We start from the raw sequence: 23,604 nt of genomic DNA, 5'->3' as shown, positions 1-23,604 counted from the left end.
GCTAATAAATAACATACATTTATAGCCTATAAATATAAATAATATAAACAGGAGCATGGCATATTCTTCCATGCTCTGTGAGACTCCCTCACTCCTTGGTTTACCCCTGGAATTCGGTGATATGCAGTGGACTGTAAGACGGCTAGGGTGACATTGATGGAAGACTTGGAATTAATCAGACGGAGCTCGACATAGATCTCATTTACGGACCTATGAGGTGATGCTGAGGGTAGCGAAGGAGACTTTCTTCTCTCCCATCATTGCGTCAGCAGAATCTCGCCCAGCTCGGCATTTAAAGTGGTTTGTGACTTGATAACACCTAAGTCTGACCCAACCAGCAATTAAAATATGGCCCCCACCTCTGATTTTTTTTAGAAGCTTCTTTGCTGACAAAATCTTTCTCATCCATTCTGACTTAGGCCTTTTCCACACATGCAGCAGAATGCACTTTCAATCCACGTTCACCATTTTTTGCAAGTCGACTTTGCTATTTTGCACAGTAAAATCCAGCTGCAGAGTGCATTGAAAGTGGATTGAAAGTGCATTATTCTGCATGTGTGGAAGGGGCCTTAGAGGCCATGTTGAAAGCAGATCCAGTACCTGAGGTGTTCAGAAGTGCCTGCTTGTCCTTTTTCTTTCAGTTTCAGGTTGATCCTGCCTATGGATGCTGACAAGGTCCTTGGAAGTGTGGGGACCATCACCTGTGCTCTGGACCATGCCCATCTTGACTTTTAAAATCTTACCAGGAAAAGGTATTGGAGGCATTAGTGGAAATCATCAATTTCTTCCAGCTTGAGGGAGCTCTCCTTAGAGCTTTGAAGGAGGCAATTATGACAGTGGCTATCAGTCTGTTTCCAAGTTCAAGTTGCTGGTTATGACCTTCAAAACCCTCCATGACCTTGGATCCACAGATTTGAAGGACCATCTCCTTCCATGTGTCCATATCTGCTAACTATGGCCATCAAACAGCCATCTGTTGGCTAATCCACCAGTTAGGTGGCCCATCTGATATTGACCAGGGCTGCACTTTTTACCTCATGGCTCTGGCTTTGTGGAATGGACTCCCTGAAGAGGTGACAGCGGCCTTCCCTGGGGATTTTCAGGAGATACTTTGAGGCCTGCTTGTTTGCCAGGGTTTTTGAGGGGATTTGAACAGCAGGCATCTTTTAGGGGCGGGGGAAGGGAAATTTTCTGGTTTGTCATTTTATTTTGGCATTAATTGAAAATGGGGGGAGGAGTTAACTATTATTGAAAGCCACCTTGAACCACAAGGAATGGATATAATTAGAGGGATATAAACGCTTTAATTAATAAATGAACAACAGTTAATAAATAAAATATAGCACGGTGAATGTGCACATCAACACATAAACTGATCTCTGTACCAAGCAACATACAATGTTTAAAAAGTCTGTCACATTTTAACCCACCTTTCCTCAGGGCACAGTATTTCCTTCATAATGTTTATCTTCACAACTACCCTGTGAGATACATCAGGTTAAATTAGTGTGACTGGCAGTGGCGTAGCGCCAAGGGAATGGGGGGGCTGCACGCGTGCCCCAGACGCAGGTGACTGGCCCAAATGAGATGACTTGAACCCAGGTTGCCAGATTCTAGTATCCAGCACATTATTAACCACTACAGTATACTACTGACCTTCAATTGGATATGTCTTTATATCAAACTCATTTGATATGTGTTGAGAATATTGTTTGAATTAAGCAAAAAAAACCCCCCAAAATAAATACACAAACAAACAGACAAATCTGTCCCCACTCCCCAATCCAGGGTGGAATTAATGCATTAGGAATTCTCAAGTGTTCCATTTTACTTTTAAATTGCTGAATTGTATGCAGTGTATTGCTGGTGTACAATTAGCAGCAGCTTGGGGTTCCTTATATTCATGGGGGGGGGGGGGTCCCAAACCTGTTACTAATGCATTTACATTGGGTCAAGATTCTTCTTGTGTGGCATTTTGCTACTGTACAAGAACCAGCAAAACTCACTAAAGATGATGCCATCTTATCACATCATTATTGCTTTTTTTTGCAGCATTGTATATCCAAATATGCGGGGGGGGGGGGAATATAAAGGGAAGAAAATGGAAATGAAATAATAGAAGTAGCACCCATTGGCACATGCTCTAGTTTTGGGATTAATTTTAGAAATTTTCCTTATTAAAACTCAGAAGGAAGAAAAAGAAAAATGCTGGTAGAAATCCACTTGTCCAAAAGGGGATGTGGTAATTTTTTACTATCAACGTGCCACAAAGGATGATAGGATGGGATGTGGTTATAGCCACTTGCCTTTTGATCTGGTGACAGCCATGATCATGATGGGTACCCCAATAACTGAAGAGAGCACCCAGATGCAAACGTTGATGATCTTAGCTTTAGCTGGGGTCCGGAAATCCAAGGCTTTGACTGGATGGCAGACAGCTATGTACCGGTCCACACTCATCATGGTGAGGGTAAAGATGCTGGTGAACATGTTATAGTAATCAATAGAGAGGACCACCTTGCAGAGCAGCTCCCCAAACGGCCAGGTGGACATAAGGTATTTCGCACTTTGAAAAGGAAGCGTGCTGGTGGCCAAAGCATCAGCCAGGGCCAGGTTGAAGATGTAGATGTTGGTGGCTGTTTTCATCTTGGTGTACCTGCAGATATGAGATAAAAGGGAAGGACATTTGTTGCAGCTGATGATGGTTGGGTAGCCCAGGGAAGAGAAAGGTATGTTCTTGGGACTTACTATAGCCCCTTCTGCACATGCAGAATAATGCACTTTCAATCCACTTTCACAATTGTTTGCAAGTGGATTTTGTTATTTTGCACAGTAAAATCCAGCTGCAAAGTGGATTGAAAGTGCATTATTCTGCATGTGCAGAAGGGGCCTATGAGCTTCCAAACCTAACAGCATTTTCAATTTTATAATGGTAGCTTTGCTTTGCTCTTGCCAAAAACACCTATTTTATGTAATACATGTAATTCATTCTCCATCCTTACACAGACGGTACAACAGTTCTATGAAGACTGGCCTCTTCAAGGCAAAACCCAAACTGAGCCAAGGTGGCTCCACCCAGACTTTAATCATCAACGTCGTGTGGCCCCATCTTATGGAAGTAGAATTGTTGCCGCTTGCAGGTGATGGAAGACATTGATCCCGCAAACTGTAGTAGCAATGCTGCAACTTCATCATAGGATTCTCTTGTCTCTACAAGCCCTCAACTGACCCCTTTTGGGTTGTAGGGTAGTGTCTCTAACCTTGATTCTTCATGTGACAAAGGCCATAAATTCTGCCATCTGAAGCTACTAGTGAAATCCCTCAGGTCAGAGAAGTAGGGTAAGAAAACCAGTTTCACTTACTAAGAAGTCTTTGATTGGGTCAGTTCAGATGTAAAGCTAAACAATAAGAACATAAGAAGAGCCTTGCTGGGCCAGACCAGTAATCAATCAGTCTCACACAGTGGCCAGCCAGTTTTTCCAGGGGGCCAACAACAGGGCACCACTCAGAACCAAGTCCAAAAGGTTCAGCTCTAATTCCACAGCGGGTCAGCGTGAAGGAACGTAAGACAGAGGCCAGCGCCGAGATAACATCTGGTGGAGATGTCGCCAGCGAAGCGGGAGACCGGATGGTCCGTATGTTCCTAGCGGAAGTCTCCCGCTTGCCGGTTCCTGGCACCTTTATTGTTACTCTATCGGGCGTGTAGGAGTGGAGGGACTGGGGCAGTTCCGGGAGAAGCTGGAAGGGTCGGAGATCATCATGTGATGCATGATCTCATCTGGCTACGTGCGGAGAGGAGCGTACGCGTCTGAGCCTAATCCTCACCTGGGGGCAAGACCATTGTCCCTGCGCCCGGTGATTGAGCCAGAACAGTTCAACGCAATTCCACGTGGACTCCTTGGGGGGGATGAGGAGTGGGGGTGCGATGCGCACCGGCAGTAGAGAGGCTCGCCCGAGGTCCGTTGGCGATGCCCCTAACGGTTCTACCTACACGAGCACTGCTGGGTTGGTCGGCAGTGCACTACTACATCTCCTCCCTTTAGCATTTTAGAAAACAGGGGGGCCGAAACGCTTCAAGGGCGATTTAAAGGGACGGCCTTTGTCTCCCTCCCGCCGCTTGGTCAAGTTGACTGCAAGCTGCTTGGCAGTGCAACATTAGAACTTAGCCGCGGGGTAAGGGAAATGCGAGGGGCTTTCGGCATTACAATAATGCTATATGGCAGCCATATTAGACACGCATTGAAGGCAGCAAAACAAGATCCGGAAGTAACAAGGCACACAATTGAAACCAAATGCAGAGCCACAGCCAATAGCACTCAACCATCCTCCCCGCAAAAAAAAAAAAAAAAAAAAAAGCCAGCTCCAGAGGGCTGACCACTCAATGGGGCAAAAACATCATACTTCCAGATTAGATACAACTTCTCTGCAGCTCTCCACGCACTTTCTAAGTGTGGATCTAACTGGGAATTATCAGAAAAGATTAAAACAACAACATATTATGTACATTCTCACAACCTTGGTGATGAAACAAACAACAAATAATCAATAGCTGACACGATTGTCTAGGGTGCGCTTGACGAAGTTCCACCTGCTGCCTCTGGAGTGCGCCAGGGGCATCCCAGAGGCGGTGGAGGTAGAGTTGATGGACCCACTTCTGAAGGGCACAGGCCAGCCGGCCAATAGTCTTAACGATTGTAGGGAAGCGAAGTCCGGGGAACTCCCACTAGGGAAGTTCGCGTAGGGAGGACAGAACTCCCAGCTTCGGAGGAGAGGCGCACCCAGCGTCGCCTCGACAGGAGGGGTCGAAAGGCAGAGCGGAGCGGGCGTAAGCGGCGGGCTTGGCCGGGCTCCCCGGGGTGGAGCCTTGGGGTAGGGTTTTCAATGAGTAGAGGCGACTAGAGGCAGCAAAGTTAGTTCCGGCAGGGAGTCAAGCGGGAATGTAGTTAAACGTCCCCTTCTCCCACGCGAGGTGGTCTGTTAGAACCAGCCATTCCCTGGGGAGCAAGGATGTTTCCCGAACACAGGGGGGAATGTCCCTCTCCATGTGTGTGCAGTTCCAACTGGCCGAAAGCCGATTTTAATCGGGCCCGGTCGGTTCCCCGTTTGGCTGCGCCCGGTGATGCGGGCGCAGGTGTTGGACTGACTTCGCGAGGTTAGCTGCAACCGTCTTGGTGACAGGGAAAGAGCGCCAGCCGGGAGGGTTTGGACGACGGGTCCTCAGTCGGGCGCCACATAGAATATCTGATGGGATTGGAGGCATTCATGAAGGGCTCAGCCCAGACTCCGCTAGGAAGTCTCCGGGTAAGCTTTAGCAGGACGGGGAGCAGGCAGGAGCTTAGCAGGCTCCCGACTCCCTGTGAGTACTGGCCCAGGCAGAAAGATGAGAGACGTTGGCAGCTGGCAGCAAACTGCTCCCAGATGTTGGTCTGGTGAAAAGCTTGCGCAGGGGTGGCCCGGACGCCATCGGCAGGAGGCAGCAGAGCAAGTGCAAAGGATGAGTGGTCGCCTGAGTTGGTGGTGATGGCATCGCAAAGAGAGCGGCACAGAGGTTCTCCCGGAGTGTCTCGGGGTGGTTCTTGCTGGTTTACAGGCCCAGCAGCGCTTAGGAGGAGGAGCCTGGCTGGTGGTCACTTTGACGCCTCCCCAGGTCATTCGGGTCTTTGAAATGCGTTGGCTTAACGGCGCTCCTCGCTGGGATCGCTGGGCGTGGGATCCTCTAGGAGAGATCGCCCATCTCCGGGATAGGGGTTGAGTTTCCTCCTGGCTGCTTCATTCATGGGTTACCTGTCATGGCTTAATCGGAGTCCAGCAGGGAACCTGTAGGGAAGAGGGACTGAAACACACACCCCTTTCCCAGGTTACCGAGGTATCGAGTCCCCGTTTCGAGAGCTCAAATTCTAGAAGCGGATGGCGGGGAGATTGGGATCGAAGTTAGTGCGTTTTCAGGATTTCTAATATGGGAAGGGAAGAAGGCTTTGTTTTGCAGCCTGTGAATAGGTTGCTTTTAATGCAATCTCCTCCTGGGGCAGCCTACACTCCCTCTTTCTTTAGTTGTTTTTTTGGACAGGGAGGGCAGGGAGGGTAGGCAATCCCTGGGTGGGAATTCGGCTTCCAGAGCGCCATCCAAGGGTGCGCTGCAAGGCTGGAGGGTCCGAAAGCCTCGCAGGGGAGGGAACAGAAGGCTGGAGTCCCTGGGGATTAGTGGGGTATGCATGCTTAATCAACCCAACACAAAGGGGGCTTTGGAAGCACCTTTTGGGGGGATGGGTGCATCCGGAGAATGAAGCAATCAGGGCAATTAGAAGGCAAAATTCCCTCGCGATTGCCAATAACACAAGCGAGGAGAAAGAAAGGGGGGGTTTCTGGTGCAAGCGAGAGTTGCACTTTACCGTGACCTTGGTGGCTAATGCAGGAACAGAAGCTGGATGGTGCTAAATTTTGTGATCGAATTATCTTTAGAGGGGAATCCTTCGGCCGTCCGCCGGCAGTACCGCCTCCCATGAAAGTGGCCTCGCGCTGAGCCCTGGCCTTTAACACACATGGTATTGATAAAGCGCTGCCAGGCGCTTGAGCAGCCATAACCCAAAACGGGTTTGGGTATTAGGCGCCTGTACAATGGCGGCAGCACCCTTTTTAAACTGGGGCCTAGTCCTGAGCAGTGCTGCCTGCAGAGGTATCAGGATCGAGGCCCATAGATTTTAATCCAGGGAGGGCCAGTCAGTTAATTGGCCCTCCCAGCCTCCTACTGGTCGAAAAACAGGAAAAGAGAGGAGGAAGGGAGAGGGAAACAGTTTCCTTTACAGAAGTTAAGCAAGTAGTCTTTGGAAGGCAACCGCATAGGGGATCCGTGGATCTGTGACGCTCTTATATGTAAATCTCCGCCTAATGCCACGCCAATGTGGCGAGTGTAGGCTCAGATGGACGGCTGAAAAAGGTTCTCAAGCGCGAGAGGTTTGAAGAAAAAAAGTTTTGAAGGTTTAAACCTAAGATGGTAGGCGGCTTGAAGCTAGGTCCCATCGGTGATCCTGGGGAATTCACATACGACGAAGCTGTGTCCCGCTTTGCAAAGCGGATGCTGTAATGGTGCTAAGCCTTTCAAAGGCATTGGCACACATAATCAAGAAGGAGAAAAATTTTTATCGCTAAGCACAAGGCATAGCTTAGAAGCAATGGAAAAATCCCTCCTAAGTGAGGGAGAACTCTAGGGGTCTCTTGAAAGGGGGCAGGACATACAGAGACATATAGGCATACAGAGCACATACATAAAGTAGCAAGGAGGATTACAACTCTGATTTGAGATCTTGCTCTCTCTGAGGTAACTGACGCACTTTGGCTGCCACTGGGAAGAAAAACTTTGAGCTTTAGGGAGCTTTTCGCACAGGCCAAAGCGAGAGGCTATGAGATCCTGGTTTTGAACTCTTACAGCTGGAGAGGGAGCCAAGGGGGCTTCCTTCTTCTACGGAAGGACTTTTGGCTTAAAGGCCATTTGCCGTGTGAGCATCTTCCCTTTTCCACGCCTCATTGTCCTGTAGATTGGCTATGGGGCATTCTTGAGTGGAGAGGAGTTCAAAACGGGCAGTCCTCTTCCGTCCAAAGCATTTCTTTCTGTGGCAATTCAGTGACTGTGGACTCTGCAGAGATTTTGAAATGCTGTGCCATCTCTAGGGAGCACTGGCGGAGGCATGAGAGTGACTTCTTTGGAAGTAGAAGGGGCTAGTAGAGTACAGGGAAGTATAGAACCCATAGAGGTGGTTTAGGCTTGAGCAACTTGAGATTTAGATTAGCCTGAACTTTCTTAGATTAGACTCCAAGAGTGAGAGCATAGAGGCCAAGGAGTGATTCCAGGTGAACTTGGCAGTTTCTAAGCGGATGTTCGTCCATACTCGGATGTGCGGATGGCTCCCTGGTGCATGGGGTGCGGATGACCCCTGGGATGTCATGAAACAACCCCTGTTCAGCCCGGGCGGGAAGCTTTTGGCAAGAGCATCTCAGCCTACCATGGTCTCCGTGGGATGGGATCCACTATACTGAGCTGGAGCAGCGAAGGCATCTCGGGGGGAGCTCCAGGGAAGGGCTTGAGGTCGCGGATCTTGGTTCCGGGCGGCTGGGGAGATGCCCGGCCAGGCCTCCCCCAGCGGCGGCATTGGGAAGCGCCCGGCCCTAGACTTTCCTGAGGGGTCTTCGGCCCCTCTGGGGAGGAGAGACCCTCCCCTCCGTCAAGGGTGGCAAAGGCCCCGCCCGCCGGCAGCCTACAATCCCTCCGGAAATGTCCTGGCTTCGTCGCGAATTGGAAACACTACGTCTCGGGTTGCTGCCTCATGGCAGCAGGAGAGGGCATGAAGCGACTAGAAGGCTTGGCTTCGATGGGCGAAAGACCCGGATATCCTGGCAAGCTTTGGAGCATGGTCGGGCCAGCTCCGGGGGTCCTCCTTCCCTCAGTGCCTGTAGCCAGATCGCTTTGGCGGCACTCCAGCCGGAGGCGTTCTCCTTGGCAAAGGCTGCTTTTTAAGGAGTTAAGCGCCTCTGGGCCTCCCTCGTTGTCCAACTCTGCCTCTTGAGGTGCCTCCTGGAGCCCTGGTTCACAAATCTCCAGCATAGGGCTCTTGGAGGGCTTCACTGCCGGGTGCTGGGGAGAAAAACTTTGGGGTTGGCTACGCCGGCATTGGGGACTTCTTCAAAAACGCCTTTGTAGGCGCCAGTTCAGAAGGCGACCGTAAGGGTGGCCACCGGCAGGAGACGATCTGATTGTTGGGGTTACTGAAGGCGACTCAAAGCCGTGAAAAGCTGAGCTGACTGTGTAGGGCGCTTCGCCGAGGCGGCGGCTGCCCTGCTGCAAAGCATTGCCGGGCGGAACTCGGGCTTCCTCCCAGATCACAAATTGTGCAGGGCTCAGGAATTGCATTACGCGGAAGGTGGTCTTCCAGTCGTCCGGAACCATTAAAGGATGATTCCCTCAGCGACCGCCTCTAGCATGCCCCTCTCACATAGGCTGGTGACTCCCTACGTCCCCCAAGCGACCGCTTTTCACGGAGCTCAGTCAGGGATACGTTATAGCTTAAAGGGCGGTGATTTTCGACAACCTCACCGAGATGACGCCACCCTCCCCTCAGTATCTGTAGAAGTGGGACGGGGCACAATGCAAAGAATCTCGACATCAGTCTTCTCCGTCTAGGGTTTTTTTTCTTCTGCAGATGCGTGGCTAATACGCTTCTGCGCGAGTTTTAGAAACCCGCGCCATTCACGCGTGGCGCTGACGGAGGTGCAGTTAGGCTTCGGAGAAATGGAAAGGCGAGCAAAGGGGGCTGGCTGAGCAACGCATGAGGAGAAGTTTGGAGATTGGAGTGAAGGAGCGAGGGGGCGCAGAAGAAGGACAGGCGTCCAATTCTGAGTGGATAAGAGAAAAATTCCGCTGGGTTGAAATTGAAGGTGAAAGATCGAAGGAGAGGCTGGCTCTTACAGCAAGGGAGCCATAGGGTCTGCAGGCTGATGGCGACAAAACATTGTCTCCATCGTCAGTAGCAGCGAGCATCGGCGCCAGCGAGGCTCTGTCGCCGGGAAGAGTCGCCCGATGTTTTCCCAGTCCTTAAGATTCAATGTCCTCCCTCTGGGTACCATGGACAACTCGAGCTTCAATCCTTCCCTCAACCAATTTGGCGCAGCTCCCCTTCTCTTTACCGGGGACCCTGCCGCATTTCGCTGCTAACGCTTTTCTGAAGTTCTTCAACGCGGGTTTTGTCATAAGCCCTGCCTTTGCAAGCTCCGGCATACTCACCGGTGTTCCGTCCGGGGACTTGAGAGAGTGTCCTAGGACGGCCCATGTCTCTGGATCGCCCGATCCAGGAGGACAGGGCGATACCGAAACGGTGGTCCCCTGGATGCGCCGATCCAAGCCGGACTCGCACGCGCCCCTTCCCCAGGCGCACGGTGAGAGCAGGGTGGAAGGTTCGAGGATTCCCGGGTTTTCGGCACCAGCTTGTGAAAAGCTGGACCCACGGCCGGTCAGCGCAAGAAATCCAGACGAGACAGCCGGAGATAGCTAACATCTGAAGTGGAGATCGCCAGCAGCTGGGAGACCGGATAGGTCCGTGGTTCCCTAGCTTGAGTCTCCCGTTTGCCGTTCCTGGCACCTTTTATTGTTACTCTATCGGGGCTGTAGGAGGGAGTGATCTGGGGAGTTCCGGGCGGAGAGCTGGCAGGTCGGGAGATCATCATGTGATGGCATGATCTCATCTGGCCTAGCGCATATGAGGAGAGGAATGCGTACAGCTGTCTGGAAGCCTAATTCCCTCACCTGGGGGCAACCGAACCATTGTCCCCTGCGCCCGTGATTAGAGCTTTCAGACAGTTCCACGCAACCCGTGACTCAGCATGGGGGGATGAGGGGAGTGGGGAGTGCTGATCGCGCAACCGGCAAGGTCCGCAGGGAGTCCGGTTGGGACGTCCCAACGTTCTACTACGGCACTGCTGGGTCGGCAGTGCACTACTACACAAAATCACTATACTGCTGGCTGGCTGGCTGGGTATAGCCATGTTGGATGTATAGCAACCTCTTCCACAGCATGATTTCAGCACATATTTAATGAAGATAGGTGAAGTCACCTAGTATCAAAGCATTATCTGCTTCAGGCACCTCTCTTATTGCCTCCTCCATCTCAAAATCATGGGTCTGATAATAGATTCCCCACTTTTTGGTAAGCCTTAGAATCTAGTATCTTCACCTGTAGTGATTCTTTTGGGGGCCTCATTCCCCTAATGATGTTTACCTTTTTTGCCTCTATGCTCTCTTTGGATATGTACATCCCCCTTCACATCCCTTCCTGTCCTGTCTGTAGAGCAGGGGTCCCCAAACTTTTTAAACAGGGGGCCAGTTCACTGTCCCTCAGACTGTTGGAGGGCCGGACTAAAAAAAACTATGAAGAAATTCCTATGCACAAATGATTGTAAAATGTTTGATTTCACCTTTCAGCCTTTCTGTCATGGTCTATTTTTTTGGAGGGTTAACAGAGGTTACTCTTTGTCCTGGGCTGCTAAAGGTGGGGCTCCTGAGGTGAGTCATTCAGTCTTTAGTTCAGTCTCTGGAACCAGCAGAAAGGAGCAGCAGTGGACACAAAGGCATCCTCGGGCCAGGAAGAACAGGAGTGACTCTGGTGTTCATTTCCTCTTGGAGGGCTTTCTCGTGCTTCAAAGCCACATCTTTTAAAACAAAGTGTATTTTTAACAGGGGTTTGCAGGGGTTATCTCTTTTTTCTCCCTTAAGGCTACTAGGAGCTGAAGGACTAAGGCTGGAGGTGGGGGGCTTAACAGGGGTTAACAGGAGGGCTTACTCTTTGTCCCTGGGCTGCTAAAGGTGGGGCTCCTGAGGTGGAGTCATTCCAGTCTCTTAGTTCAGTCTCTGGAACCACAGCAGAAAGGAGCAGCAGTGGACAAGGTGCATCTGGGCCAGGAAGAACAGAGTGACTTCTGGTGTTCATTTTTGGAGGAGCTTTTCTCAAAGCCACATCTTTTAAAAAAACAGTGCGTATTTTTTAACAGGGGTTTGCAGTGGGTTATCTCTTTTTTCTCCTTAAGGCTACTAGGAGCTGAGACTGCTGGAGGTGGGGCTTAACAGGGGTTAACAGAGGTTACTCTTTGTCCTGGGCTGCTTAAAGGTGGGAGCTCCTGAGGTGAGCTTCCCATTCAGTCTTTTAGTTCAGTCTCTGGAGATTAGCTGGCTTGCTGCGCCTAGCGCTGCCTTGCGCCAATTTCTTCTTTTTTCTTTTTTAAAATAAATAAAATAGAATCTAATTAATAAGGACATTTCTTAGGAGGGATAGTAGATACAGATAGCTCCAAGGGCACTCGACTAAAAGTTTAATATCTAAATATCTTTAAACAAGAAAGCAGATATGAAGGCAGGGAAGCCAGCAGGGGGATGGGGGCTTGCCAGTGTTTTGCATCTGGAGTGTCAAGCATGTATGACTATCTGCCACTCAGGCCAGAAGTGCGTGGGTGTGCCCTCGCTGGCAATCGAGCTCCCTGGCACCTCAAGCGAACGTGTCCGTTCTTCCTTAGAAGCCAGGTGTGCGGTGCGAACCTGGAGAGAAGCTGGAGAGAGGCAGAGAGGGCAACAAACAAGGCTTTCAGGGACCTAGCAGCCGGGTCCCATCTCTCCCAAGGTGACATCTCTTCCAGGGATGTCATGGAGAATGAGAGTCCTGGGGTGACAGAGAGGTGGTGCCAGTCTGAGGTGGGGGGAAGATGCTCCCTTAGATGGGATCCCTTCCTTAATCTGGTGATCAAGCTATCCTCTCGCGACTGGAGGATATCCCCTCGGGGGGAGGGGGGAGGGTGGGGGGGGGGGGGGCTCCCTTCGTAGTGGGTGATTCGATCATCAGGGAATATAGAGAGTTGGGTTTGTGACAGGCGTGATGACCGCATGGTGACTCGCCTGCCTGAGGTGCGAAGGTTGCAGGATGTCACGCCACGCCTAGATAAGGCTGTTAGCAGACAGTGCTGGGGTGGAGTCCAGCAGTTGTGGTCCACATTGGTACCAATGACATTGGGAAATGTAGCCAGAGGAGGTTCTGGAAGCTAAATTTAGGCTGCTAGGAAAAAAGGTTAAAATCCAGGACCCCCAAGGTGGCATTCTCTGAAATGCTACCTGTTCCATCGCCAAGGCGAGCTAGGCAAGCCGTTTTGAGATACAGGGTCCAACAATGCGTGGATGAGGAAGGTGGGTGCAAGGCAGAGGGTTTCAGATTTGTCAGTGAACTGGGGAACCTTTTGGCGCGATAAAGGCAGGCCTGTGTACACAAAAGGGAACGGGCTTCATCTTGTAATCTTACAAAGAGGGAACCAGGCTGCTGGCGCCAACATTAAAAAAGGTGGCAGAACAGCTTTTAAACTGATTCCTGGGGAAAGCCGAAGCAGGGAGCTGAGGTGAGGACTTCCCGGGTTCGAATACAGAGTCCATGGGGATGCAGACAGAGAAGGAGGTTTTTTAAATCAAACCACATACAAGCATGAGAAATATAGCAATGTGATAAGTGATAGTGTCTACAAAGGCTAGAGGGCAAAACACGAAAATCCCAGGTTAGGGAAAGAGACAGAGTAGACAAGTGTCTCTAGTGTACTAATAGTAGAAGCATTCAACCTAAAATGGGGGAAGACTGGAGTACAGAGTTTTGAAGGGAGGACATTGATATAGTGGGCATCACAGAGACATGGTGGAATGAGGAGAACCAGTGGGATGCTGTTATCCCAGGTTAAGCAGGTAGCTCCCATAGCAGGAAGGATAGGATGCAGGGCGTGTGGGGTGGGGTGGCCCTCTACATCAAAGAGAGCATGAGTGTCACATAAAATGTTAGACAATGCAGGGGGAGCTGAGTTCCTCTACAGAAGCACTGTGGATATCAATACACCAGGGGTGAAGCATAGTTTAACATTAGGAATATATTATGTCGTCCCCCTTGGACCAAAGCGCTAACAAGAGGGATTCTGGAGGATGGAAAAAAGAAAATTAGGAGAGGAGCCAACAAAGAAGCAAAAAAATAATAGTCGTGGTAATGGGCGATTTTAACTATCCCTATATAAACTGGAAATGCATGTTCAGGTCATAGTAAGGAGAGAACATTCCTGGATATACTTGCTAAAATGACTGTGGCTTAGAGCAGATGATTGTAGAAACCAACCAGGGGAGATAGTGGATCCCCAGATCTAAATTTCTATGTGGGACCCAGGACCTCCAGTGCGGGGAAGCCAGTGTTGTTGAGCCGATGAGGGGAAACAGCCTGACAATTCACAAAATGCTGTCAGATTCAGTATCTCTGCATGCGAACAAGTGACAACTACTACCGTGTAGTTACATCTAAAAGCCTTCAGAAAGGGAAATTTCTCAAAGAGATGAGGGGATGGAGTGCATGGGAAGCTGAAAGGGAAAATCAAGAGAGTCAAAAATGTCCAAGATGCTTTGGAGGTTATTTAAAAAACACAGTCTTAAAAGCTCAACTGGAATACATGTTCCACAGTGGTTAGGAAAGGTGCAGCGCCCAGTCCAAAAAGAAAAGCGCCACCATGGTTAACAAGGGGACGCTTTAGAGGAAATTATTAGGGAAAAAAAAAAGATGTCTTTTAGAAAAAATGGAAGTCCAAACTTTAACTGGATAAAGTAATACCAGAGAGAACAACACAAACATGGTGGCAAAAGAGAAGCAAGTTAGCTGTAAGGGAGGCAAAAAAGGATTATGAGGAACGCATGGCTGTGAACATCAAAACCAGCAACAAACAAAGTTCTTCAGAGGTACATCAACAAAAGCAGGAAGCCAGCAAGGGAAGCGGTAGGCCCAAGTTAGGATGACAAAGGAAACAAGGGGTCGTGCTAAAAGATGACAGGGAGATTGCAGAAAAGCTGAATGAATCTCTTTTGCATCTGTCTTCACTCCAAGAGGGAGGTGAGGAAAATTCCTGCACCTAGAACCAAGCTTCTTAGGAGGCTTAATCCGAGGGGAACTAACTAAGATAGTGTGGTAGACAAGGGGAGAAAGAAAGTTCTGGCAGCCATTGATAAAACTAAATGCTACCAAATCCCTGGCCCAGATTGCATTCACCCAAGAGTTCTTAAAGAGCTCCAAAGCATGAAATTGCTGATGTTCTCTACCTTTAATATGCAATCTTATCCTTTGAAACTCAGGCTCCATCCCCAGCGAAGACTGCAGCAAGATGGGCCAATGTCACACCAATCTTTAAGAAAGGATCTAGGGGACCCGTGAAATTACAAGGCCAGCCTCAGTTTGACATCTGTTCCTGAGTAAGAATTAAGTAGAATCTTGTCATTAAAGATAAAATTATAAAACATGTACAAAAAGCAAAACCTGCTGGAGAAAGAGAGTCCAAGCATGGCTTCTTTGCAGAGAGGCAAAATCCTTCTGTCTTACAAACTTACTAGAGTTCTTTGAGGATGTAAATAGGCATGTGGGATAAGTGGGGAACCAGTGGATACATTGTCTACTTTGGATTTCCAAAAGGCTTTTGACAAAGTTCCTCACCAGAGACTATTATTGAGAAAAAACTCAGCAATGAAGGAATAAGAGGGGAAGTCCTCCTATGGATTAAAAACTGGTTGAGAAACAGGAAGCAAAGAGTGGGTGTAAATGGGAAATTCCTCACAATGGAGAGATGTGGGAGAGTGGTGTGTCCCCTAAGGGATCTAGTATTGGGGACCACAGAAGTGCTCTTTAACCCTATTCCATAAATGACCTGGAAGTAGGGGTGGGTAAGCGTGGTGGGCCAAGTTTGCCAGACATGATACCAAATTATGTAGGGTGGTGAGAACCAAGGTAAGGATTACTTGAAGGTAGCTCCAAGCGGACCTTTCGATAAATTAGGTGAGTGGAGCTGGCGAAGAAATGGCAAATGCAGTTCAATAGTAGCAAAATGCAAAGTGATGCAATATAGGGGCAAAAAAAATCCAAACTTCACATTAACACGCTTTGCCAGGGGTCAGTGCTATCAGTCACAGACCAGGAAAGAAAGGGGATTTGAAGCGTCTTAATTGATAGTTTCCATGGAATGTCAACTCAATGTATGGCAGCTGTAGAAAAAAGGCAAACCTCTATGCTGGGGATAATCAGGAAAGGAATTGATAATAAAACTTCAGCAAAGATTGTCATGCCCTTATATAAAGCCGTGGATGCCGTAATTTCACACTTGGAGTACTTGGTGTTCAGTTCTGGTCACTCACATCCTGCAAAAAAGGATATTGAAGAGATAGAAAAAGTGCAGTAGCAGGAATAGCGAACCAGGGATGATTGAGGTGGACTGGAGCACCTTCCCCTTATGAGGGAAAGGCTGCAGCGTTTGGGGACTCTTTAGTTTGGATGGAGACGTCTGAGGGGGGGATAATGATTGAAGTCTATAAAAAATTATGCATGGGGTAGAAAATGTTGACAGAGAGAAATTTTTCTCTCTTTCTCACAATACTAGAACCAGGGGGCATTCATTGAAAATGCTGGGGGGAAGAATTAGAACTAATAAAAGGAAACACTTCTTCACGCAACGTGTGATTGGTGTTTGGAATATGCTGCCACAGGAGGTGGTGATGGCCACTAACCTGGATAGCTTTAAAAGGGGCTTGGACAGATTTATGGAGGAGAAGTCAATTTATGGCTACCAATCTTGATCCTCTTTGATCTGAGATTGCAAATGCCTTAACAGTCCAGGTGCTCGGGAGCAACAGCCGCAGAAGGCCATTGCTTTCACATCCTACATGTGAACTCCCAAAGGCACCTGGTGGGCCACTGCGAGTAGCAGAGAGCTGGACTAGATGGACTCTGGTCTGATCCAGCTGGCTTGTTCTTATGTTCTTATGTTCTTAACAGTGACCAAAGTATGTCAAGTACAGGGTGGGCTCCAAATATTGTTGGGGAGGCTGTGGAATACCTTCCCCTGTAAAAAAAAAAAAAGCAGAACTTTCCCAATGAAACATTCCATCTAACCCAGGATCAGGTATCTTCCTGGGTTCTTTCCTCCCTAGCAGCCAGCGAGCGATTTGCCAGCCTGGCTGATGCCAATGGGAGTGAGGCGGAACAGAAAGCCTGAGAGCAACACATGGAGTAGCTGAGAGGGAAGGGCGGAGCAGGCGTTGCCACATGTAAGGTTTCCAACTCTGGGTCAGAAAATTCATGGAGATTTGGGGGTGCCATCATGTAACTGCAATCAACAGCCGTTGGAGCCGGTTCCTCCTCTCCCTCGAGCCCCCACTGCACATGAATGGAGCCATCGCTGCCATGCCTGGCGGGCCGGATAAATGCCTTCAGGGGGCCACATTTGGCCCCCAGGTGGTAGTTTGGGGACCCCTGCTGTAGAGCCTCTGACCAGAACCCACCGATTTCCCTCCATTTCACCATGTTTCTGAAACTCCCACTATAAATTGTCATTTAGAACCAAGCATTCTGGCTCCCTCATCTTGGCTCAGAGGCTTTTAGCATTGCCACATAGCTTTAGCACATTTCCTTCTCCAATAAACCTCATCCCCTTTCTCTACATGTGCTTTTATGACCACAGATACCACCAGTTCCTCTCTCCAGCTCATTTAATTACTCCTGGAGGGGGTTATCAGACTCAAAAATTGCCATTTCATTTTACTCCACTAACCTAGGTTTCCTTAAATTATTCTTAGTGGAAAAGAAATTATGAATTAAATATGGATTTGATTCCTTTAATTATTCAAATAGCGAAGGAGTACTTTGCTGTTCTTGTAGAAAAGAAATTAACATCTCTAACATACTTCCCCTCCCACCCCTATTTTGTGTTGGTGGGCAATCTTTTTATTACTCTGCAAAGTGTCGGTCTTCCTACTGCTTACTTTTTAAGGAATAAGCAAAATAAAATGACAGTCCAAACCTTATAAAGTCTGCTCTTACATTAGAGTGGTCATATAAAGAAAATCTTTCTTTGTGAGCTGTAGCCCTGCAAATTTATGTATACTTATGACCAATTTATATCACAGTACAGATAACTTATACAGAATTGTAGAGATGTAAATCCCGATAAATCCATTGGACCCTCTGATTATTTTGATGTCAGAGGTCCAAGGATTCAGGTCCAAAGTTGGATTCAGACTAAATGTTCCTATGGCAAAATAGAACTCTCCAACCTACTCCCCTCCCACTGCAGTGAATTACTTTTGCCAGTAGAGAATAACAGAGAGAATCTCCCAAATAACGAAAGACATCTTTCTCTGTAGGAGACTTGCTAGAAGAGAATCATAGAATCCAATTTATGGGAAAGAAGTTGTAGGAACATACCCTATGTCATTCTAACCACTACTCTGCATTGGCAGTAAGTGCAATTTGGGGGTAGCAAACCTAATATTAGATAAAGATTAGCAATGAGATGCAAGTAACAGGAATCTCTGATAAATATGGGGAATTTGGAATTTGCATTTGCTGTAAAGGCTGAATTTGCTTTAAAGGCTGACACAGAAAAATGCCATTAGCGAGTACCCTGGATCTGGGAGCTAAATAAAGAATTCAAATCCACTTCAAAAATTCATGAGGAAAACTGAATTTAGTCAATGTAGCAAAGATACATTTCCAGTATATTTTGCCAACAGTTTTTTTCCAGCATCAGATGAGAGCATAGCAACTTGATCACATCTCCTAATTAAAGCAATCAGATCAGAGAGACCAACCTAAGAATATCAGACAGACCCTTGTGTACATTATATAAATCCTATCTGTCCTATGTGTATTAAAGTTGCAGCTACCTTATGGAGTCTGTCAGTAAGAATAGCAGTTAGTATCATAGCATTCACATTCATCAAAGAAATAGGCCAAAAATATGCACACTAAGTTTAGCTTTGCTGGGTTAGGGATCACAGTGATACAGGCATAATATAACGACAATGGCAATAAGCATATAATTGATAAAGTTTTGGAATTTAAAAAACCTGCAAAGGTTTTACACCCTTCAATAGTGTTGGACTTCTTAACTTAATATATTTAGCAGAGTAGCAGAAGAAGAGACCATTAGACAGTTGCTGGTTTTATATAAATGAGTATACTTTCAATTAGGAAGGGTTTACATGGAAGAAAAATAAAGACCAGCTTTCTATTCTAAAACTAACTTGGTTACATAGCTTGGCACCATTTGGTCCCACATGGTGCCTACCTAGCAAGGCAGAAGGTTTTTCCTTGTGTGGTTCAAACAACTTCACTTTATAACTTCTGTCTACCTGACTAGTCTTACATAGGCAATGCTGGGGTTAGCTGACCAATAGCTTAATCAATGGACTGGCCATAAACCTCTGACCTCAGTAGCTAACTAGCATGCACACCAGTTAACCCCTTCATGTCTGAATTGTGACAGACACTTGCAAATACCAACAAATAGGCAACCCCTATGATCCTGGAAATTTGCCATTATTCATTATCACTGCTTTAAATTCATCCACGTATAAAGGTTTAGCAAGAATCTGTCACTGAAAAATATCTAAACTTGGAAGACCTAGGTAAGGGAAAAATGTTTCCAAACTTTTTCCTATAAATTTTTTGTCTTTACTCATTTTTGATTGGAGGAATATAGTCCTTTTTCTTTTGCTATCGGGCAGCCCCATCCAAATCTGGTGGTGGTGGGCCGCAGTGGCACAGCTCCACCACTCCTCTTGAGGCTTCTCAGCGGAGTTGCGAGGCTTGAACAATAAAAAAGGCTCCCTGCCACCGAGAAACCCCCATTGGGCTGAATGGACTTACACTGCCTTTTGGGCGGCATAAACCCAAGGACCAGGCAGCAGGCGTAACACTGGCAAAGGCAGGAAGGGAACCGACTAACGTCGACTCTTCCCCTGGTCATGACCCCAGCCCAACCACACTAAGCTGGTGGTGGCAGGGGCCCTGGAATGCTGATGCAGTGTCTAGCATGGTGCCCCAGTGCTGGGGAGGGCCATGGTGGCGCATGCTGGTGGAACCGCCCCTCCACCAGGGCAAGTGCCCCAGGGAGGGTGAAACTGCTGGCACACCAGTGCACTGCTCCCACAAGCAGATTCAACCCCCTTCCTTTGAACGGGGCTGTTCAATGATATGCCAACGTTTTACCTGGTCTACCCCCGCTTTCCCAATATGAATGGCGCAAAAGCATATTATATTTCACTGATAGTGTATTATTTAGTTCATAGGTGTCAAACTCGCGGCCCTCCAGATGTTATGGACTACAGTTCCCATCATCCCCTGCCAGCATAATGCTGGCAGGGGATGGTGGGAACTGTAGTCCATAACATCTGCAGGGGCGCAAGTTTGACACCTGTGATTTAGTTCATATTTAATTTTTTCACTTAAATATGTTGTGGGAGACATGACAAATTAGCTTAAAAGATATTTAAACTTACCTTTCAATTTTATTACATTTATTTATCCATGCTACTGTACTTCTTGTGAGAGGCATATGCAATAATTCACTCTCTAATAAAAGCTTTGCAAGCATCCCATACAATATGAGTATGAGCTGCTTCTTGATTTATATTAAAATATTTTGATAACTCATCCATCATTTGATTTTTAAGAGTTCCATAATTAAGAAAAGAGAAATTAGGCCACCATGAATCAGGTCGTCTAACCAAGGCTGGAAACTTTAAGATTAATGATATGGGGGGAGTGATCAGAAGTAACAATAATGTCTATATCCCCAGCAGTAATTTAAGGCAACAACAAAAAAATGAAACAAGAAAATAGTCTAACTGGAAACAATTGTGATGAACAGCAGAAACAGAAAAATAATCTCTGGCCATAGGATGCAGTAGATGCCAGGGATAAATGAAATCTAACAGCCATATAGGCTTTAAGTGTAGATCTCACCAAAGAATGGTCTTTGCATGGTGAGCTGCTTCAATCCAAAGCTGCAACTAGTATGTTGTTAAAATCTCTCCCCACCAACAGATATTCATATATAACATTTACCAAGTTGATGGGATATGTCTAGGGACTCCACTTTTGGGGCATACACTTTAATCACAACAATTTGACAAAATCAGTACTTTTCACTTCTAAAATAATAAAGTGATGATCTGGATCTGTAATAATTTGCTTTGCCTGAAAAGAAACACACATATATCAATACAGCAACAGTTTTAGCTCAGTTAGATTTACTGGTAATATATACCTCACCAACCCAATCCTTACACAAGTAATTCTTATTCTTTGCCATTATGTAGGTTTCTTGTAAAAACACCACATCAGCTTTAAAATCATTTACCATGGAAATAACCTTTTTATGCTTTTTAAGAAGAAGAAGAGTTCGGATTTATACCCTAAGTTTCTCTCTTGTAAGGAGACTCAAGGTGGCTTACAAGCTCCTTTCTTTTCCTCTCCCCACAACAGACACTTTGTGAGGCAGATGGGACTGAGAGAGTTCCAAGAGAACTGTGACTAGCCCAAGGTCACTCAGCAGGAATGTAGGAATGTGGAAACACATCTGGTTCACCAGATAAGCCTCCGCCACTCAGGTGGAGGAGTGGGGAATTAAACCCGGTTCTCCAGATTAGAATGCACCTGCTCTTAACCACTATACCATGCTGGCTTTTAGAATCCCTCAGGCCCTCAGCATCCCATAAGATTGACCATAATACTTGAAAATAATATACCCAACCCACAATGCCCAATTCTATAGCTATAGAAAAGTTACAAAGTATCATATAGAGAGCCTTACTGTTAGAAAGCCAGTGTGGCATAGTGGCTAACAGCAGCAGACTGTAACCTCAAGAATTAGGTTCAGTTCCCTACTCCTCCACATGAAGCCTTATGGGTGACCTTGGGCCAGTCACAGTTCTCGTAGAACTCTCTCATCCCATGCAGAGGCAGGCAATGGAACAACACGTCTGAATGTCTCTTGTCTTGAAAATCCTATGGGGGCCCCATAAGTCTGCTATGACTTGATGGCACACACACTATCTGTAAAGTATTTGCTATCAAAACAATAGAAAATGCACATTAAATGAAATTACTTAGAGAAGCAAAAAATAAGAGGGAAAATATCTCTTTAAACATCCTGAAAAACCCTGTTTCATCCCGAAACAAAAAAGAACCACAAAATAAGTAAATTAAACAACAGCATTTTTTTTTGTTTCCAGGTAAGATGGCAGAGTTCTTTACAGCACAGGCTGTTCCCGTCCATAATTATATGGGTATATATGGACCAATTCTAATAATAACAGATTAAAACAAATTAAAGGGGAGGAGGGAGTCATGGATATGCTTATGTAAAGCCTGAAAAGTAAATACAAATAGACAGAGAAAAGAAAAATGGCGAGATACCCAGGCTGTTATCTATGACCTAGCGATAGGCCTAGACAGTTGAAACATAATACAAGGGATACAGAGAAGAGGAAAAAATAGCTGTGGTCTACATTGAGCCAATGAATATAAAAGTGGATAATCTAATATTCTTTAAATGACCGCAAGTAGCATTTTCCTTCAAAAGCCTGAAACAGGATATATATTTCTCTGAAATCCAGTCTCAAGTGTTTGCAACAGTAGAGGATAGATCTTGCAGACCAGCTGCTGAAATCTGATAATTTTTATCTGGCCCTGATAGTGCATACAGAAGATGGCAGGATATTTCATGTAACATTGCAGATTCATATCTCTAGCAAGACTTTGTGATTTTGTAAACTGTTGCCATTGCATTGATACTCTGGCTGTTTCTGCATGGCGTCGACGGGGGTTGGGTTGGCGCATCCCATGCCGACCCAACCCCCCTGGGACCGTTCGCAAGAATGGTCCCAGAAACAGCTGGAACGACGGCGCCGCGGAGCGCCGTCGCCCGGCTGATCCGGCGTGTCTCTGGCCGTCCAGCACATCGCCAAGGTCTGGAGACACGCCCCCCGCCCCTGCGCGACGGCTCCAGCGTCGCAGGGCAGGGGGGACGTGTCCCCAGGCCTTGGCGATGCGCCGGACGGCCGGAAACAAGGTAAGTGCAGGGTGGGAGGGCGCCTTGGAGCCACTGCCGTTCACACGGCAGCGGCTCCAAGCCGCCGTTTTTCAAAAACCTCACTCTCCGAGCGAGGTCAGAAAACAATGGCTTCGAAGCAGCTGCGCCCCCTGTGCGAATGGCTCCCTGGGGACGGCGTTTTTGCCGTCCCCAGGCCGCCATTAACCGCCCATGCGGAAAGGGCCCCTGTTTCCCTGAAAATAAGACAGTATCTTATATTAATTTTTGCTCCCAAAGATGCGCTATGTCTTATTTTCAGGGGATGTCTTATTTTTCCACTCCACAGCTGCATGCTCTGGTCGACGGGCATGCTTCCAAACAAAAACTTTGCTACATCTTACTTTCGGGGGATGCTTTATGTTTAGCACTTCAGCAAAATCTCTACTACGTCTTATTTTCAGGGGATGTCTTATTTTCAGGGAAACAGGGGTATGTCTTTGGTGTCATCTGGATAGAACATGATCCATTTTTTGTTAGGATCCCAACAAAGACACTGTTTCTGTCTTGCAAGGTGGAGGAGGTGAACACAAACCCCCAAAAACTGCACAATAGCACGATCTAGTTTGTTTGTCCTGTTAGATTCACCAGAGATCCAATGAACTTGTTCAGTCTGCAGCTGAGAAGCAGATGGAAGTTACACAAGCTCACGAAAAAACTTTTCCCATAAATTTCACCAGCTTTTGCTGGCCTATCTTATCAGGCTCTTCTGAAAGACCAAGGACATAAACATTAAATTGATGAATACAGGTCTTGAGCTAAGATATCTGGCCGGAGAAAATATTATATGAACTTGAGACTGCTGTATCATGAGCCACAGTGCCAAAGCAGCTATTTTGCACTCCATCTGTTGAACTCATGCACCAATAGATTCAATCAACCCCTAAAGCTGTTGAATTGAATCATTGATTATCTTCTCATTAACAGAATGCTGTTTTTGGTTCTCCAGGCTGCTGTTTTCGCTGTTTGGATTGTTTTGCCAACCAAGCAGCCGTTGCTTTCAGCCACAGAATCCCTCTCCTTGATCATCAGTGGTGCAAGGTTCAGCAGCTGTCTGAGTTTCTTTCCTTTTTTGGCTCCTAGTTTCGAAATTAGAAGCCTGCTTAGTGGAGGAAATAATACCAAACAAAAGTAAAATACTAAAGTTGA

The 23,604-nt window shown here is 47.1% G+C and overlaps 1 protein-coding gene across 1 annotated transcript in view; it reads right to left on the bottom strand.

Annotated features, from left to right (window-relative positions):
- The window catches only part of OPRD1 (opioid receptor delta 1), an 88,374-nt gene that overhangs the window by 6,000 nt on the left and 58,770 nt on the right, over nucleotides 1-23,604 (bottom strand). The window contains exon 2 of the mRNA XM_048501947.1: nucleotides 2,307-2,656. Coding sequence (XP_048357904.1) covers nucleotides 2,307-2,656 — 350 coding nt within the window. The remainder of the gene's footprint in view (nucleotides 1-2,306; nucleotides 2,657-23,604) is intronic.

Source organism: Sphaerodactylus townsendi, linkage group LG06, assembly GCF_021028975.2.
Source record: "Sphaerodactylus townsendi isolate TG3544 linkage group LG06, MPM_Stown_v2.3, whole genome shotgun sequence".
Classification (NCBI taxonomy): Eukaryota; Metazoa; Chordata; class Lepidosauria; order Squamata; family Sphaerodactylidae; genus Sphaerodactylus; species Sphaerodactylus townsendi.
The sequence above is the reverse complement of the archived record's forward strand: the minus strand, read 5'-3'. Positions and strand labels throughout refer to the sequence as shown.